General features: G+C 40.2%; 1 protein-coding gene across 1 annotated transcript in view; it reads left to right on the top strand.

Moving 5' to 3' along the window:
- The first annotated feature begins 286 nt into the window (after positions 1-286).
- Positions 287-17860, top strand: part of cryl1 (crystallin, lambda 1) — a 36898-nt gene continuing 19324 nt past the window's right edge. The window contains exons 1-6 of the mRNA XM_034201458.1: positions 287-432; positions 2282-2389; positions 3616-3742; positions 6591-6752; positions 8454-8549; positions 9325-9423. Coding sequence (XP_034057349.1) covers positions 392-432; positions 2282-2389; positions 3616-3742; positions 6591-6752; positions 8454-8549; positions 9325-9423 — 633 coding nt within the window. The 5' untranslated portion in view covers positions 287-391. The remainder of the gene's footprint in view (positions 433-2281; positions 2390-3615; positions 3743-6590; positions 6753-8453; positions 8550-9324; positions 9424-17860) is intronic.

Below are 17860 nucleotides of genomic sequence, written 5' to 3' on the forward strand. Positions count from 1 at the left end.
GATTGGTCACTTACGTGTCAATCACCAATCACTTTTACATGATTGGCCAAAGTTGATTTCATCCGTTGCTAGGATACAAGTGCAAGCTACCCGTTGGGTTTTAGTCGTTTCTAGCGCCGTTTTAGGTTTGTCTCAAATTAAAAGATAGCGTTATGTTTTTATAACATATAATATACCAGTGCAGGTATTCAATGTCGGATTTATGTATGTATTGATATGTTGTCCTCCTTTGGGTTCATTTGACCCCTCTCAGTTACCGTACCGGTATCTAGCAACGTGACTTTAGAGGGGCGGTACCATACATCCATAGGCGGTACAGCAGCGTCGATAGAAATAAAACTGTTCTGGTTTGTAATGTTATTCTGAGCTGATCTCTTCAAAATACATTACAATGAGTTCTTCTGACATGAATACCATTACTGTGATCGGCAGGTGAGCAAAACCATACTTTCTTTTAGGGACTTAAAATGTTGCTTCCAGCAGGTAATGAGCTAAGCTAGTTGAGAAAAAGTCTCAATGCTGGTATGAAAAATCATTATGCTAATAAGGTATTGCTGCATTTGCATTTTGTTGTAATATGCTGCATATCATTTTAGATTAGGCCTAGTGATTGCATTGCTGGTTGTAGCTAACATTTCCAGAAATGTTCCTGACGTCTTGTACTTTTCAATTACTTTTCATTATGTAACCTACTCATATTAGTTACATTTCTGCAAAATGCAGAATGCACAATTTAAGAATAATATATCACTCTATCATAATAAGTGTGGCATTGATATGTTCATTACTTTAATGTCGCTACTGGTGAAGGTGGGCTGCTTGGTAGCTTAACCCTAATAAAACATCATGATTTATAAGTTAAAATGTATGTTTTTGCATTGAAATCTCCACCAAAATTGCTTATGCTGTTAAATATGAATATTTGTTTCCCAAAAGTAGTGGAGTAGGATTATAAACTGGAAATTCTCAACCCATGTAAAGTACCCAAAAAAAACACATTTGATTAGAGAATCCGCTGTAAACCCACAGAGTGAATTTGTATGTACACTATCTTGCCATATTTGTGTTGACTGTTAATTAAAAAAGATTATAGAAACACAACAAAATTGAAACCTGCTTTTAACAATATTTCGACGGTCCTCTGGAGTGACCTCTGGAAAGTAAATACTAAATATCACTGGGTCATTCTACAGAAAAGGTGGAAGTGCTGTCACTTACTTTTGCAGACACCAAAATACATGACGTTGACCTAATACTCACATTCATTATATATGTTGAATAAATAGAGATTGTCTTTGCAATGGTACTAAATAAAAAATGGTTTTATACGTAAATTGCAATTTATTTAAAATGTCAAGTTCAAGGAACTGCCTTGTCACTTTGATCATATGGAAGTGGAGCCTATAGTTTTAATTTAAAATATTTTTTTTCAATAAATAAATGTATATTTACATAACATTACAAGCATTAAATATAACACTGAAATGGTAAGAAAAACGCATATTATTATTAATAATATCAAATAAATGTCAGTCACCCAAAATTACGTCATTGGTGTTACTGCTACACAAAACGCTTTTATTTTTAAATAATGTACTGTCTCTGAAGTGCCTCCTGTAACAAGAGATCCTTTGAGACAGTGCAGTGGACAAAGACATAAGGAATGTCAGATACTTCTTACTTTGTTTGTTAAAGGTGTAATTGTATCTTCAAATTTTACATGCGTCTTTCAAGTCTGTCATTAGTGTTGCTCATTGCATAGCCCTAGGGGTGAACATTTTAATGGGAAAATGTATTGTATTGAAGAGTTAAACGATTTTGATATTGACTGAAGCCACATGGTCTGACACATTGCAGCCATTTTGTTAAAATGGTAGTGTTTTCTCCAAATTGTCACTGGTGTTACTCTTCTTCCTGGTAACACGTAACACCAGTGACATTCCTATACAAATAAGCTTTGTATAAAGTATACAAATAATAAACATATTTTAAGCTCTACTTGTTGTGGATTCATCAAGTTAAGAGTTAGTTATTGCTATTTAACAGGTTTTAGATGTTTTTAGAAGGAATATATTTCAGCAGATTTGTATCACCCAGATTCCACCTTTTCTGTAGAATTACCCAATATTCACTTCTCTGTTGTTATTTAACAGTGTACATTGAGGTAGTGATGGTGCAGACATATTATAGAAACATATTGGATTGTTGAATGGGATTTTATTGTTATTACAGGGAATACAGAGAGTGAACATCCTAAAGCTTTATTTGTGTTTTGTTTCAGCGGGCTGATTGGCCGCTCCTGGGCTATGGTGTTTGTCAGTGGAGGCTACAATGTGAAGATCTATGACAACCAACCAGGACAGGCTGCCAAGGCCATCCAAGAGATCAGGTCAGGTGGTTTTTATGGTTGTTTTGCCATTAGATGCATGTAGTTGCGAAACATTCAAGGGATCATTAACAAGACGTCCAGACGGACCCTACAACCGTTCTTCCTTCCGGTGCTTACATAAAAGATACATGGACATTGCGTGATCAGTGACTTCCCCTCACTATACAGACTCATGGACAAACACCCGTTCCAACCTATAACTCTCTAATAGCTTAGTCACTGCTAGTTAAACATTACTGTGGAATGACAGAGGGATTTTGGGCAAGAAAAGGACCTAATATCAAGTAAATAAAATCTAAAGCCCTCAAAACTGTAAAACAAACCCACACTCTAAACCAGGATCTAACTATATATTTTATATTTGTATTTATCATTAAATGTATCAGCCTCTATCTGGAATCCAGCTGCCTGTATGAACAGTAGAGGGTGATATTGTGTGTGATTTCTTGCTGAATAAGCTAAAACAAAATGTCCCTAAGCATGTGCCCTGTTTTGACAAATTCAGTTTACTCCACATTTGCTTTGAATAGTAATTAGATATGACGCTGACTCATCCGATCTGAATAATAGCTGCTTCTCTGCTACCATGATTGACAGCCAGTTCATTTTTGTTGGATTTTGAATGGTAAACCAAACTGACAGCATTCAGGCATCCATCACACTTTTCTTAACATTTTCCCTGACATTTCCGGTTGTTTTGTCACCACTTAAGGTCCTTTCAGTATTTCTACTATCACTTAAAGGTGGGGTAGGCAATTTTGGAGAAACCAGCTCGAGTGCGCTAGAATTTGAAAATACACAACCGGAAAAAATCTGCCACTTCCTTACAGAGCCCCTCCTCCAACACACACGAACGCGCACATGACCAATGAGGACACGAGATAAGCTTGTGCACAGATTGAAGGCTGACAGGCAGGTAGGCCATCCAGTTACTTTAGCCGGCCCGGCTCAAAATGATTGGTCGTGCTTTTTACAGCGCCACGGCTTCCACAGATGCATTTTTTTAATGGATTTTTTGTCAAAGCACTTCAGATATTCATTGATATCGGGATGTTAAGAGCATTCCATGGAATATAACAACAAGTGTATCTCGAGCCGGTTTCTCAAACTTACCTACCCCACCTTTAATTTAAACTGTGCTTTTTACAGTCATATGTTTCAAGCTGCTTCTTTGGAGAAAGTGTGTGCATGTGCGTTAACTGCTCTGTTTCCTGTGTTTGGTTCAGGAAGCAGCTGGAGGAGCTGGAGGAGGCTGACATGCTGAGAGGAGAGCTGAGAGCCAATCAGCAGCTCGCTCTGATCAGCAGCCACGACGATCTGTCTCAGGCGCTGCAGGGAGCCTTCTTCGTCCAGGTGAGACACTCACGACTCCCAACACCTGATGTATATGCTCAAACACACAGATCGGTCTCTGCTGATCTTTCATATTATAAATTATGTTTTACTATGCACATTACTATCGGCCTTTTTTTAACTATATACACTGCTGTGCCCAGGTTGCAGTCTTAAAAATGTTTATTATATAAATATTTGCCTCAGTGGTATTTTGAAATGTATATACTATGTGTCTTAACAGGAATGCTATGTCGGTGTGATTACAGTAATCTCAGTACAATATGTTATGGTATTTTCAAAATGACCCTAATTGTCCTCAAGAGGGCGCAATATCATTGGTTAATTTGTGTGACTGACTACACTACCTCGGACAGCACTGATTACCTTTTGAATAAAGCTCAACCCACTGTACGCAGCTGAGTTTGGGCATTTTGCAAAGTATAAACCATTTCTCCATTCGTGGATTTTATGTCTAGAAAAGTAGGGTCTCCACTCTCCAGGATTTAAAGTCTGAAGGATCTGTTGCTCTCCCTGAGGTTTCTCCCATGTTCCCTTTAAACTGTGGGTTTTCTTCGGAAGTGTTTCCTTGTACGATGTGAGGGTCTAAGGACAGAGGGTCTAAGGACAGAGGGTCTAAGGACAGAGGGTCTAAGGACAGAGGGTGTCGTATTGTCATACTGATATTCTGTACACACTGTGAAGTCCACTGAGACAAATGTAACATTTGTGATATTGGGCTATATAAATAAACATTGATTGAAAGTGTAAGAACAATTTGAACATATTTGCAACAATAAATGTTATGTAATCAATTTAGGCACCCCTTGTTACGATTATTGTGTTATGTCACGTTTTGTATGTCTTGTTTTGGGTGTTTTCTTCCTTGTATATTGTCTGGTCCTTCTTCCTGTGTTGTTTCCCTGGTGTGTCTGATTGTGTTCACCTGTCGCCCTTGTGATTCTCCTCCCCTGCCCGGTTGTTTCTCGTCTTGTGATTACCCCTCCCTGTATTTAGTCTTGTCTCTTCCTGTGTTCAGTGTTGGTTCGTCTTTTGTTTGTGACTGAGTTCACCGGTGAGTGTTCTGTTTTGTCCTAGTATTTCGTTATCCTTGAAATAAAGGCATTTTCAGCATTTGGGTCCTGCTTGCTTCACCCACCGTAACACCCCTCCCAAAAAGAAATATTCATATTCGAATAATTTCGAATATTCGATTAATCGTTCCCATCCATAGTATTTACTGCTAATAAGAACCAAAACTTGAACAAGATATAAAACAGGATTATAAAGAGTGACGTAAATACCACCAGTGGCTTATCGTCATAAAAGTTGCTCTGCACAAACAAGACATTTAATACCAATAGCTCATCTTGTCTTTGTCGTGCTAAGAACACAAACACGCGCTCAACAACAGCCACACGCTAAAGAGAAAGTTATCCTCTTAAGCCAAGAAAATGTCTTTGCCACCATGACTCTGTTAAAGCAGACAATAGTCCTCTTCATCACATAGGTGGTGATCAGAGCACAGAGACAGGTAGGGCCAGGATAAATCAATACTGTGTACAGAGTTCACATTACATAGGAACAATAGAGGACTTATTGGAAACAGGAAACATTTTCCTGTTGAGATAATCATTATTTTCTGATAGCATGACGCCATCTGATGCAAATCTTCCCTGGTAATGATCCATGTATTTCTGGAGGAAAGAGAGGTTTGCTTTAGTTTGGTTCCAGTGACTCACCATCAATCCATTCTTGGGGATCAGTATAATCAGATAATAGACTCCACTCCTCACATTCCTCACCTCTGTCTATATGTTTCCATATACAGCATCACAATATAACACACGCATTCAGAAGGTAGGCCGCTCGCTCAGCCAGTTCTTTCAGTTCAAGGCGTGTGATGAAAGCCGTTCGAAGAGCAAATTAATAATCCATTGTCGTTTGACAGCCACACCTTTGTAAATCTCTACTAATAGTTTTGTTTTCATTTTTATGGGTACATTCTCAATAATGTAGTTTAAAGCTTACTTATAATTGTGATGATTCAAGTTTAAAAATTCCCTGTGAAGCTTCTTTGGTGCTCTGTCAATATATAAATACTGAGTAACTAATATAGGGGTTTAGATTGTACAGTTTTCTTATTACTATTTTTTTTTATTTAGCCTTTATTTATACAGGTGTAGATCTCATTGAGACACAAGGTCTCATTTTCAAGAGAGACCTGTCAGTGGTAACACTACCACACAAAGTTACAGACAGACAGGACACTAAACACAGAGGCAACACTCAAATACAACATCGTAAAAAAGTAGTCATTAAAATCCATATACAGTCAGATATAGCAGGTGCAAACACCCACAGATGATTTCTCCAGCTTTTTTAAAATGAGTTTAAAATCTGTGATGGGTATCAAAGTGGTCAGCTTAAGTTCCTGCTGAAGTGTGTTCCAGGTCGAGGGGGCAGAGTATGATATGGCTTTATTCCCAAGCACCGTGCGTACTGAGGGGACGGACAGAGTGATGTAATGTTGAGATCTTAGTCTATAGCTGTACTGTTTGTGTGATATGTAAGTGGATATGTAGAGGGGCAGCAGTCCAAGCATAGCGGTATAGATGAGTTTGTAACAGTGCAGTGACCTGCGCATTGATAATGATGTCCAGTTGACTAAAGCGTACAGCGTGCAATGGTGTGTGAGGGGTTTACAGTTACTATTGTTTTTATATCGCAAGTAAAGTTTGAAAAGTGGGAGCAAAATAAAAAATACTGTACTGTGTGTTACAAAAGACTTAGGCCATAGATAATATGTACTTACTGTGTTACAGAAATTCTCTCATTTACACTTTCCCTGTGTGCCTGTGTTTTCCAGGAGTGTATTTTTGAACAGCTAGATGTCAAGCAGAGCCTCTTCCAGGACATAGAGCGTCTCGTGGGAGAAGACATCATCCTGAGCAGCTCCACCTCCTGCCTGGTGCCCAGCAACGTCTTCTCTAAAGTCCAGAACAGGACTCGCTGCATCGTCTCCCACCCGGTTAGTGATCCTACAATCAGGGTACCAGTGAGTAGGGTTAAGGGATTTGTCTCATTGACTACAAACTGGGGAAGACAGCTTAGTTAATGCCCCAATCATGTATTAACACATACCTCTTCCTTAGCATAGGCAAGGCAAGTTTATTTATATAGCACCTTTCAGCACGCGACAATTAAAAGTGCTCTACAAAACAAATTAAAATACTTTTTAGGAATAAATACAGTAAAACACATTATATAAAAAGGTGTTTTACAACAGGCATTAAAAAGCAAAGATAATAAAATAAACACAACAGGTATACAATACATGTTTAAATGGCATACTGTAGTGCGAATATGAGCAGCTCAATTAAAAGCAGCGGCAAAGAGATATGTTTTCAGTCTCGATTTAAAAATAGTAAGAGTTTCTGCAGACGTGCATGATACGGGTAGTTTATTCCAATTGTCGGGGCATAATAGCTAAACGCACGGCGTTCTGAATCAGCTGCAGTTTTTTTAATGGATTTTGTTGTCAGCCCTGTGAATACACTTTTGCAGTAGTCGAGTCTACTAAAGATAAAAGCATGGACAAGCTTTTCTAAGTCCTGTTGTGACATTAGCTTTTTTAATCCTAGATATGTTCTTCAGGTGATAGTATGCAGACTTAATGACTGTTGCAATGTGACTGTTAAAATGCAGGTCTGAGTCCATCACGACACCTAGATTTCTAGCTTTACTTGTTGTTTTGTAGTCTGCTGACTGAAGCTCTGCGATTACTTTTAATCGGTCCTTCTTTGCTCCAAAAACAATGATCTCAGTTTTTTGTTTATTCAGTTGGAGAAAGTTCTGAGTCATCCAGTCAGTGATGTGCTCAATGCACTTGCTCAGTGTTCTAATCGGAGAATAGTCTCCTGGTGTAATTTTAAAATAAATCTGGGTGTCGTCTGCATAGATGTGATAGCTTAGATCGTTGTTTTTAATCATTTGAGCCAGTGGTAGCATATCAATATTAAAAAGCAAAGGTCCTAAGATGGAGCCTTGAGGAACCCCGCATGACATATTTGTCAAGGTTGATGTCTAGTTACCTATTGTAACATACATGACTCCTATACAATATTTAGCAAAAATATCAATTTTAGAAGCTTCCCAACTTTCATTTATCCTGCATCAATACTGTGTGCGTGCAAAAGTGAGCTTTAAAACTGCAAAGATTTGTCTACGAATTAATAATTGATCGACAAAGCAATAATCTATTAATCATTAAAGTTGTGTTTATGCAAAAATGGCAGAAAATGTGGAACATCTGGAGAGGTCCTGATTTTTTTTCTTCAAAGGGTTCGAGTAAAAAAACATCAAGACATTTCATTTTATAAAACAGGATTGCCGATTTCTAATGTTTTGACATTTCATAGACATTGATTCACCACCTGCGAGGTCAAAAAGCACATGTTTAGATCATAAAAGTCAGATCACAATAAAGCTGATGTTTTCTGAGATTGCATTTTGGCCAATATGTCCGACCTCTTTTGCTCCTCTAGACGAAGTGTTACCTGCATTCAACCAAAGCTCACTGAAAAAGTGATTGGTTAATTCTACAGTAGGTAGAATGCAAAAGGAATCCAGAAAGCTTGAGATATCCAAATCTCTGTCATTCCTTATCTGTTTATAGAGATTATGCTGTACTTAACTATTGCACGATGACTGTTTGTCCTTTGCTCCACAGGTAAACCCGCCGTACTACGTGAAACTGGTGGAGCTGGTACCTCACCCTGAGACAGCAGCGGCCGTTATGGACACCACCCACTCCCTGATGACCAAGGTAAAGATCACAGATTACACAATCAGATGTCAGGACATGCTAGGGAGATGCATAACATAAGTCAATGTCAAGATTATAAAAAAGCCATACCGTGAAAGCCTGATATCTGATTTAAGGAAAATCTAAATCAAGCAATACGTGAAAGAAAGAAGGTGTGCCATCTTAATCTGTAAATTGTCACGCCCTGGCTCAAGGACGGACAAAGGAAGGAGACCACACATGATTCATCCAATTGAAGTGCATTTATTTAAAGAAACTAAATTAACTATGAAGTCAGTTAATCAGTAATGTCTGTAGTGTGTGTGTGTGTGTGTGTGAACATGCATCAGTATATAAAGAAAGAAAGACCGAACAAACAAACCAACCAACCAAGGTCCAGTAGAGCCAAGCAACCCAAGAGGAGAGAAAGACTGACTGCTCAGGCACCCATACTTGTAGCTGAGCAGTCAACCCAAATCAGGTGTCAGCAATCTCTCCTGATTTGGGGAGTGGCTAACCAGGGACCCGAGTCTAAGGCCTAGGGGCCGTCACAAAATAAAGATACAAGTGTCTGAAATATATGATAACATGTCACTTGTTCCTGTATAACCACACAATGTTTTTCGAAGCAAGTGTTTGCAAGTCACAACAAGTTACATTTCGAAACATGTTGACTTAATAGTCGGAAGGTTGGGCGTAGAGTAAATAAACATTTACTTCCGCTTAGAACACAAGCTTAGTATTTAAAGAGATATAGTGTTTTTATTCTTGATATCTCTGATGTCTCTTGGTTCAGGTTGGTCAGGCGCCCATCCGTCTGAAGAGAGAGATCGACGGCTTTGCCCTCAACAGAGTGCAGGCGGCCATTATCGCCGAGTCCTGGAGGCTGGTGCAGGTCAGTGTCTCGCGTCTGTCCTTAAGTGAACACACTTCTGACACTAGGGTGCAAAAAGAAAAATACTTGTCCTGATTGCATCTACTTCTAAGACCCCTGCTTTTTCCTTTTGTAGTTATTTCATTATATATGGCGTTAACAATAAGCAATTTTGTTGCCTATTTGCTGTTTTTCCACCTACTGTACTGCGAGTAAAGAAAAAATACTGATAGTGGTTCCTGATAGTAAAATAAATGCATACTTTTATTGATCCTCGAGTTCTTCACTCGGGTGTTATTTACACACATAGGCCAAATACACAGAGGAACACACGCACAAACTGGTACCTACAAACTAAGCTACTGTCGCCCCATGGGAGAACAGAGGGCCATTTTTATTTGACTATATCATTTATTATATGACAACTAATTGTCCTCTCAACAAAGCTTTCTCTACTTGAGCACAACTCCTTATTTTGAGTAAACCTTCCAAGTTTTAATGGGGAATCTTGTATCAGTACATTTAAATGTTTGATAATAATAATTTTGTCTTAAATGAGTAAAAACTAAATATCTAGCCAACGAAAAACCCTCTTTGATGTGTCATGACAACATTGTTTGGGTTAGTCTCTGGACAAAAGCTCCTCAGTCTCAGTGAGGCTTTGTGTGGCAGAGTATCACTGCTGATGGTTTTGTAATGGAGGCAGAGAAGAGGAAGCCCCCTGTCAGCTCACCTCTGCTATAATCTCCACGGACTCCTTCCAAACAAAAAGGACCACAATGAGAGTAAACGAGCTTCAGCCGCCGATGACAGGCACCATTACATGATCACTCATGGAAGAAATGGTTGGGATGATAATCAGGACGATGAGAGGGAGGACACTTGTAACCTGAACTGAAGACATGTCATTTTCTCATACTGATATTCTGAACAATCTGTGCTGTTGTATTAGCTGTAAAGTGTCTCTACTGTAGGCTATTTTTATTATATGTACAGCACTTTGGCTCGACCAAAAATCGTTTATAAATGTGCTATAAATAAAACTTGATTTGATTGTTATTCAGGATTTCATTGTGGCAGACATCAGATTTACCTCAAATTCACCTCTTTATTCATTGATGTGACAGCAGAGATTTCTGTAGAAGATTTGTCAACTGTTTTTCCAAATTTGTAATGGTACTTTCTGTCTTTTGTCTCGGTTTTAAGGCTCTTGCTTTTCTCTTTAGTTCTAATACTTGTTGCGTTGTATCATTAGCATGTCCGGTCTGTCAGTCACTCTCGAAAGCGTCATTTGGCTTATTTTCTCAGATTTGTCCTACAAATGTTTTCTGCAGGCCCTTGACTGTTAAACTGATGTTGATTTTTAACATTGGTGGAGTTCCCCTTAAAAGACAATTAATAACTTCTTCAGCTTGGAAGATTTGAAACCAAATAACGAATAACTGTTGAGTAGATTTCAAGATGATTAAAGCTGTAATGAATTAGCCCTTCCTCAGTGGGAATAAATAAATACAGTATGCTTCAACAAATCCTATCCAAACCAGTTACCCCTCTGGGGACTGAATGATACAGTTCTACTTGACCTGTCATTTCATGGCCGACACACACACAATCACACACACAATCACACACACAATCACAGGACATAGTATCCCTGAAGACAGACTCAGATCTGCCTCTTTATTCTCTCTTCTCTGTCCCCAAAGTGTAACGAAGAGCCTGCCTTTCACAACTAAATCAGCACATTGTGTCCTTGTCCCTGACATTATTGTACTCCCAAGTTAGAGTTTGTAACTGTATCAGATGTACACACACACACACACACACACACACACACACACACACACACACACACACACACTGCAACTGCAGGTAACAACGAAACACTTCAAAGGAACTCAACAAAAGACTAGTAATCTAATTATGACCCAACATGGCACAACATTATCAATGTGGGTGTGACACTCAAAACCTGATATTGCAAAAATATTTCTAGAAAGACAGTTGTTACATTTAATTAACTAATGCGTAAGCAACTCTCACTAGAGAACAAATATTGTCCAAATTAAATTCCACCCTTTTGTAAAAAGGGATGGGACATGTTTTACCCTCTTGGCATTATCGTTACCTTTTTGTATGGGAGACATGGAGACTTCTAAGTGTCACGCAGAACTGTTAATTCAAATTGACACACATCGAAAAGGAAATCAATTTTAAGTTGCTCATGTGACTTAAATGATTATTATCACTACAGTACTGACGAAGCATACATGCATGAAGGTTGGTACATTGCGTGTATTTTATGCCCTTATGAAAAGATGTTCATTCACTCGCATGAGTTAATGACAATGAGGATGGACGTGGTCATGTCATGGCGTATCGTTTCTCATCAGACTCTCCCTCAAGTACACAATAGTCAGTGCAAGATGAGTCATTACTAATGACGTGCACAAGTGTGTTTCATTTCCTTTTAAATTGTGGATTTGAAGACTTAAGATTTTAAGATTTAAAGGTGGGGTAGGTAAGTTTGAGAAACCGGCTCGAGATACACTTTTTGTTATATTCCATGGAATGCTCTTAACATCCCGATAGCAATGCCTTTGACACAAAATCCATACAAATATCTCATATGTGGAAGCCGTGGCGCTGTAAAAAGCACGACCAATCATCTGAGCCGGCCCGGCTAAAGTAACTGGATGGCCTACCTGCCTGTCAGCCTTCCATCTCTGCACAAAGTTATCTCGTGCCCTCAATGGTCATGTGCGCGTTTGTGTGTGTTGGAGGAGGGGCTCTGTAAGGAAGTGGCATATTTTTTCCGGTTGTGTATTTTCAAATTGTAGCTCACTCGAGCTTGTTTCTCCAAAATTACCTTCCCCACCTTTAACAAGAAGGCTATTTATAAAGAAGAAATTCACATGAGATGTTGATGGATTTCACTTTCAAAATGGGTCTCAATGTCTCAAACAGCATTTAGGTCCCCCATCTTCTCATCTGCCTAACTCCCTCGTTATTGAGGATACAGTAGTCACCGGTAATGAGCGCATAGCAGAGCTCTTTAACCAGCACTTTGTTAAATGTGGGAACCTATTTGAGTCTATAGCGCCTCCTAAGCCCCCCACCAACACTCCACCACCCAGCCCCTCTAGCGCAGCCCCATGTCACAGCTTCTGCCTGCAGGAAGTTAGTGAGAACGATGTGCTGGAGGTCCTTAGTAAACTTGACCCCAACAAACCTGCAGGTCTTGATGAGCTAGACCCCTTCTTTTTTTAAAGTTGCAGCCCCAATTATTGCAGAACCTATCTCCCACCTTTGTAATCTGTCCATACAGACAGCAGTGCTACCTTCTGCCTGGAAGGCAGCCTCAGTGCGACCTTTTTTTAAAGGGGGAAACCAAGCTGACCCCAACTGCTATCATCCAATATCCTACCCTGTATAGCGAAAGTGTCAAGTCTCCTCTGATACCTCATTCACACCAACGCAACTCCGGTTCAAGCTCCGTGCTAGAGCTTTTCAGGTTCAGAACCGGCTCTTCGGTTTAGCTCCGGCTCTTTTCACACCGCCCAGAGTCCGACTGGTGCTGCGTCATTGCGTCATCGTTTGCGTCATGACGTAACCGTTTGCTTCATAAAGCCAAACCGCGCGGAAACCCCTCACAGCTCACACCGACAACAACAACAACAATGGCCGATTGTGCTCCAGCTTCTTCTGTACCTCTTTGGAAGACCAGATTCCCAGTAGGTAGCTGGTCTATTCAGTGGACCACTGCTGCTTGTTAAGTTTCTCCATCGTTGTGTACAAACTGGATAAAACGCGGGCTTTTTGTTGTTGTTCAGGAGTTGATCTGCCCCTGCCCCCGCCTCGACGTAAGCGTGACGTATGTGGTGCTTTTGCTCTGGCCGGACAATTTTTGGGTGCTTGAAACGAACCGGATTCCGGAGCTAAGAGGCTGCTAGCTGTGGTGTGAACAGGAAAACCTGGTGCTTTTCAAGCTCCAGCTCCGAACCGGCCCTGAAACACCGTTGGTGTGAATGAGGTATGATTATGGTGCAGAGTTCCCCACTTGAAAGGGACTTGAGGCATCTACCGGACTTTAAAACAGGATTCCACTCCAATTACACAGCTTTTTCTTTTCAGACTTTTTATTTTAGCAGTTTTACTTAAACCAAATGTCCAATTGCTGAATGGGTCATTTTGTGTAGTGAAAAACCTTTGAAAACAAGAAAGATGCATTTTAGAACTTGCAAGTTATCAAAAATAAATAAAACGTGTAAATAAAGCATGTAACCAATACACTTGTTTGGCAACTGCTGCCTTAATTGTGGATATGTTACAAAATAGACTGGGCCGACTAAACACAGAAATATCCTTTTAAACATGAAATTGTTTCTTTAAACCCAAGCTCTTTTAAAATCTCAGCAGATTTAATTAACTGGACTTTACTAGAAATGTTTTTAACAAATCAAATTAATTACATTTAAACAAGAAAATATACTTTCCTCCATTTCCGCAGGAACACTCAGTGAACCAAACCAACAGCACCCCTTTAGAAAAGTTTCAGTATATCAAAATCAGTACCCTCTAAGAATAAATATTTCAATGTGTTTATTTATTCATTGTTCTTCTCCAAATCAACTTATTTAACCTCCCAAAATCCCTTTAACAATAAATAACAGAGCGTCTAAGCTCAGAATGCTTTGAAAAATCAGCGCACCAAATCGAAACCTAACACACAAACAATGTTTGAGTTCCAATGTTTGAGTTCCAAAGGAACACGTGGCTCACGCGCAAACAATCCACCAGAACATAAACATCCCTGCGCACCGTGACTCAGCGGAGCTCTCACACAACACCATTGCATTACATTGCATTTAGCTGACGCTTTTATCCAAAGCGACTTACAATAAGTACATTCGACCAGGAAGACACAACCTTGAAGAAAACAGAATCATATAAGTACATCAGGTTTCATAGAGCCAAACATTCCAAGTGCTACTCAACTGGCTTTAGATAAGACAGTCCTTTATTAGTATAAAAGTGCTTTGTTAATAAATCTATCGCTCGAAGTGGAGTCGAAAGAGATGAGTTTTCAGTTTGCGCCGGAAGATGTGTAAGCTTTCTGCTGTCCTGATGTCAATGGGGAGCTCATTCCACCATCTTGGAGCCAGGATAGCAAACCCACGTGTTTTTGCTGATGGGAACTTGGGTCCCCCTCGCAGCGAGGGTGCAGCGAGTCGTTTGGCTGATGCAGAGCGTAGTGCACGTGCTGGGGTGTACGGTTTAACCATGTCCTGGATGTACGAAGGGCCAGATCCATTCGCAGCATGGTAAGCAAGTACCAGTGTCTTGAAGTGGATTCTAGCAGTTACCGGAAGCCAGTGAAGGGAGCGGAGGAGCGGAGTGGTGCCTGTCCTGACTTGGTAGAAATGCCTCCCGTCTACACGCTTCAGTGTTTTCTCCCCGGCTCGCTCGCACCAACTATGTAACTCCTTCTTCAGGATGCAGCACTGGGGCTCTCTGATTAGGTGATTACACCCAGCTTGCCAGAGAGGAGGCAGGACCGCCTGCGATCACTTTCACCCTCATTTTCTATCCCTATGTGTCCCTATGTATTTATATATATTATTTCCGACTACTTGTAATCTATAGTTTATTTTTATATTTATTAAAGCCTTAGCCTCTGTTTGACTTTACAGAAAGTGTTAGAAAAGTTAGTTTGCAAACAGCTAATATGGTTTCTGAAGGCTTACAACATACTATCTGACATGCAGTCTGGGTTCCATGCAGGTCATGGGTGTGAGACGGCGACTCTTAAAGTCCTAAATGATATCATCAATGCCCTTGACTCCAGACAATACTGTGCTGCCATTTTCATCGATCTTGCCAAAGCCTTCGACACCGTAGATCACCAACTGCTTCTGGGAAAGCTTAGATGCATTGGTGTCACTAACCAATCGATAGCCTGGTTTGAAAGCTATCTGTCCATGCGCACCCAGTGTGTAAAATCTGACAATCTGATGACACAGCCCTATCCATCTCTAAGGGAGTACCACAAGGCTCTATCCTAGCACCCATCCTATTCTCAATATATATAAATGACATGGAGAAATCAGTGGGCAACTCCTCTATCCACCTATATGCCGATGACACGATTTTGTACACTGCTGGCCCTTCCCCGGATACTGTCCTGGAAACTCTTCAGGATAGTTTTCAGAGAATCCAGTCACATCTCTCTGCCTGGTCCTGAACACCACTAAAACCAAGATCATGTGGTGCCTCCGAAACTGGCACTACTGTGACCGCCGATGGCCGGGACCTCGAAATAGTTAAATCTTATAAATACCTGGGATTTTGGATTGACAGCAATCTGTCATTCTCAGAACATCTCTCCAAAATTCAGACCAAGGTTAAAGCTAGACTCAGCTTTCTATATAGGAATCGCTCCTCATTCACTTCATCTGCTAAACTCTCTCTGGTCCAGATGACTGTCCTTCCTCTGTTCGACTACGGTGATACCATCTACCGCTCGGCGTGTAAAGGAGCTCTCGATCATTTAGACGTTCTGTATCACTTCGCCACCAATGCCCCCTACAGGACACACCACTGTGACCTGTACTCTCTGGCAAACTGGCCCTCTCTTGAGACCAGGCGCAACATCCACTGGCTGATGTTTGTTTATAAAACATTCCTAGGCCTCACCCCCTTCTACCTCACAAAATTACTGCAACTCTGCCCATCCCCCACACACAACACCCGGTCAGCTACACACATCCTGCTAAAGATCCCCAAAGCCCAAACACCCTTTGGCCGCTCCGCCTTTCAGTTTGCAGCAGCTGATAGCTGGAATATCATACAAAAAACCTTGAAGATGGAGACCTTTATCTCCCCCCGCACCTTCAGGGACACTATTACAAACACCCTGGTACACACATGCAGCTGCTTTGCCTGATGCTCACGACCAATGTCTTGACCTCTCCTATAGTATGCATTGCCATGAAGGAATGAATGAATGAATGATTGAATGGATGAATGTTCTATATTATTTGAATGACTGATTGAACCCCAGCAGTATTGTTTTAGATATGTTATATGTTTAACTGCTATGCCTGTCATCTCTGCGTCATTGTGTTGTCTCCTGGGTTCTGTAGTGCCCGGAGTCTGTCTTTTTATTTTCTTCCTCCCAACCCCCATCCCCTCAGGAAGCCTTTTGCCTCCTGTCAGGTCATCATTGAAAATAAGAATTTGTTCTTAATTGATTTTCCTGGCTAAATAAAGGTTCTACTACTACTACTATACTACGTACTACTACTACTACTACTACTACTAATTACTACTACTACTGACTACTACTACTACTACTACTACTACTACTACTACTACTACTACTACTACTACTACTACTACTGACTACTACTACTACTACTACTACTACTACTACTACTACTACTACTACTACTACTACTACTACTACTACTACTACTACTACTACTACTACTACTACTACTACTACTACTACTACTACTACTACTACTACTACTACTACTACTACTACTACTACTACTTACTACTACTACTACTACTACTAACTACTACTACTACTACTACTACTACTACTACTACTACTACTACTACTACTACTACAACTACTACTACTACTACTACTACTACTACTACTACTACTACTACACTACTACTACTACTACTAGGTAAAACTTCTTAAACTTTACAAAAGTATTTATTGATGTGTTTGCAGTTTAAAGAAGAGTGAGGATCAGGATACTCTGAGTCAATGTCAATAAGTCGATGAACATAAGTCATAATTCGACTAGAGGCCATCATGCAGTGGAATCACACCAGCCCTGAAGGCAAAGGAAATCAGGTGCGTTAACTCGGGGGTCCTGACTTCCTACCCCCTCTCTAGTCCTTCTAGAGATCAGATCACAAGGTCCATTCTCAAACTTGGACCTTGTGATCGGATCTCAGCAAAAGATGTTGTGGCAGTATCTTGCTGAGTTTCTACTGTGGCTCTACACAGATGTTTTACAAAGAAGAAACTGTCGATCACAATCCATTTTGCAAATGGCATGCAATTAATAATTTAAACAGAAAATCTAATTATGGAGGCAGCACAACCAAGATATGAAAAGAGACTTCTTTCTGAGATCATCTCACATATGTACAGATTACAGGCAGATGATGTGAGTGCTGAACTAGAGAGATGTACATTACAGTCAGAACAGGCTGGTCCACTGAAATCTCTGTTCCTGCATCCTATGGGTAACTTTTGTTCCTTCTCTAGAGTCATGGCAATTATTTTCCGCTTTTTTAATGTCAAGGCATCCTCCAATGAAACTCCAGGGAACGTCAACTTCATAACATAACTACATGACATTCATTTATTTGCATATAAGTGCAGAATAACCTGTAACAAGTGCTTGGTGATTCCCAGGCTTCTTAAAAC

This window comes from Gymnodraco acuticeps, unplaced genomic scaffold, assembly GCF_902827175.1.
Source record: "Gymnodraco acuticeps unplaced genomic scaffold, fGymAcu1.1, whole genome shotgun sequence".
NCBI lineage: Eukaryota > Metazoa > Chordata > Actinopteri > Perciformes > Bathydraconidae > Gymnodraco > Gymnodraco acuticeps.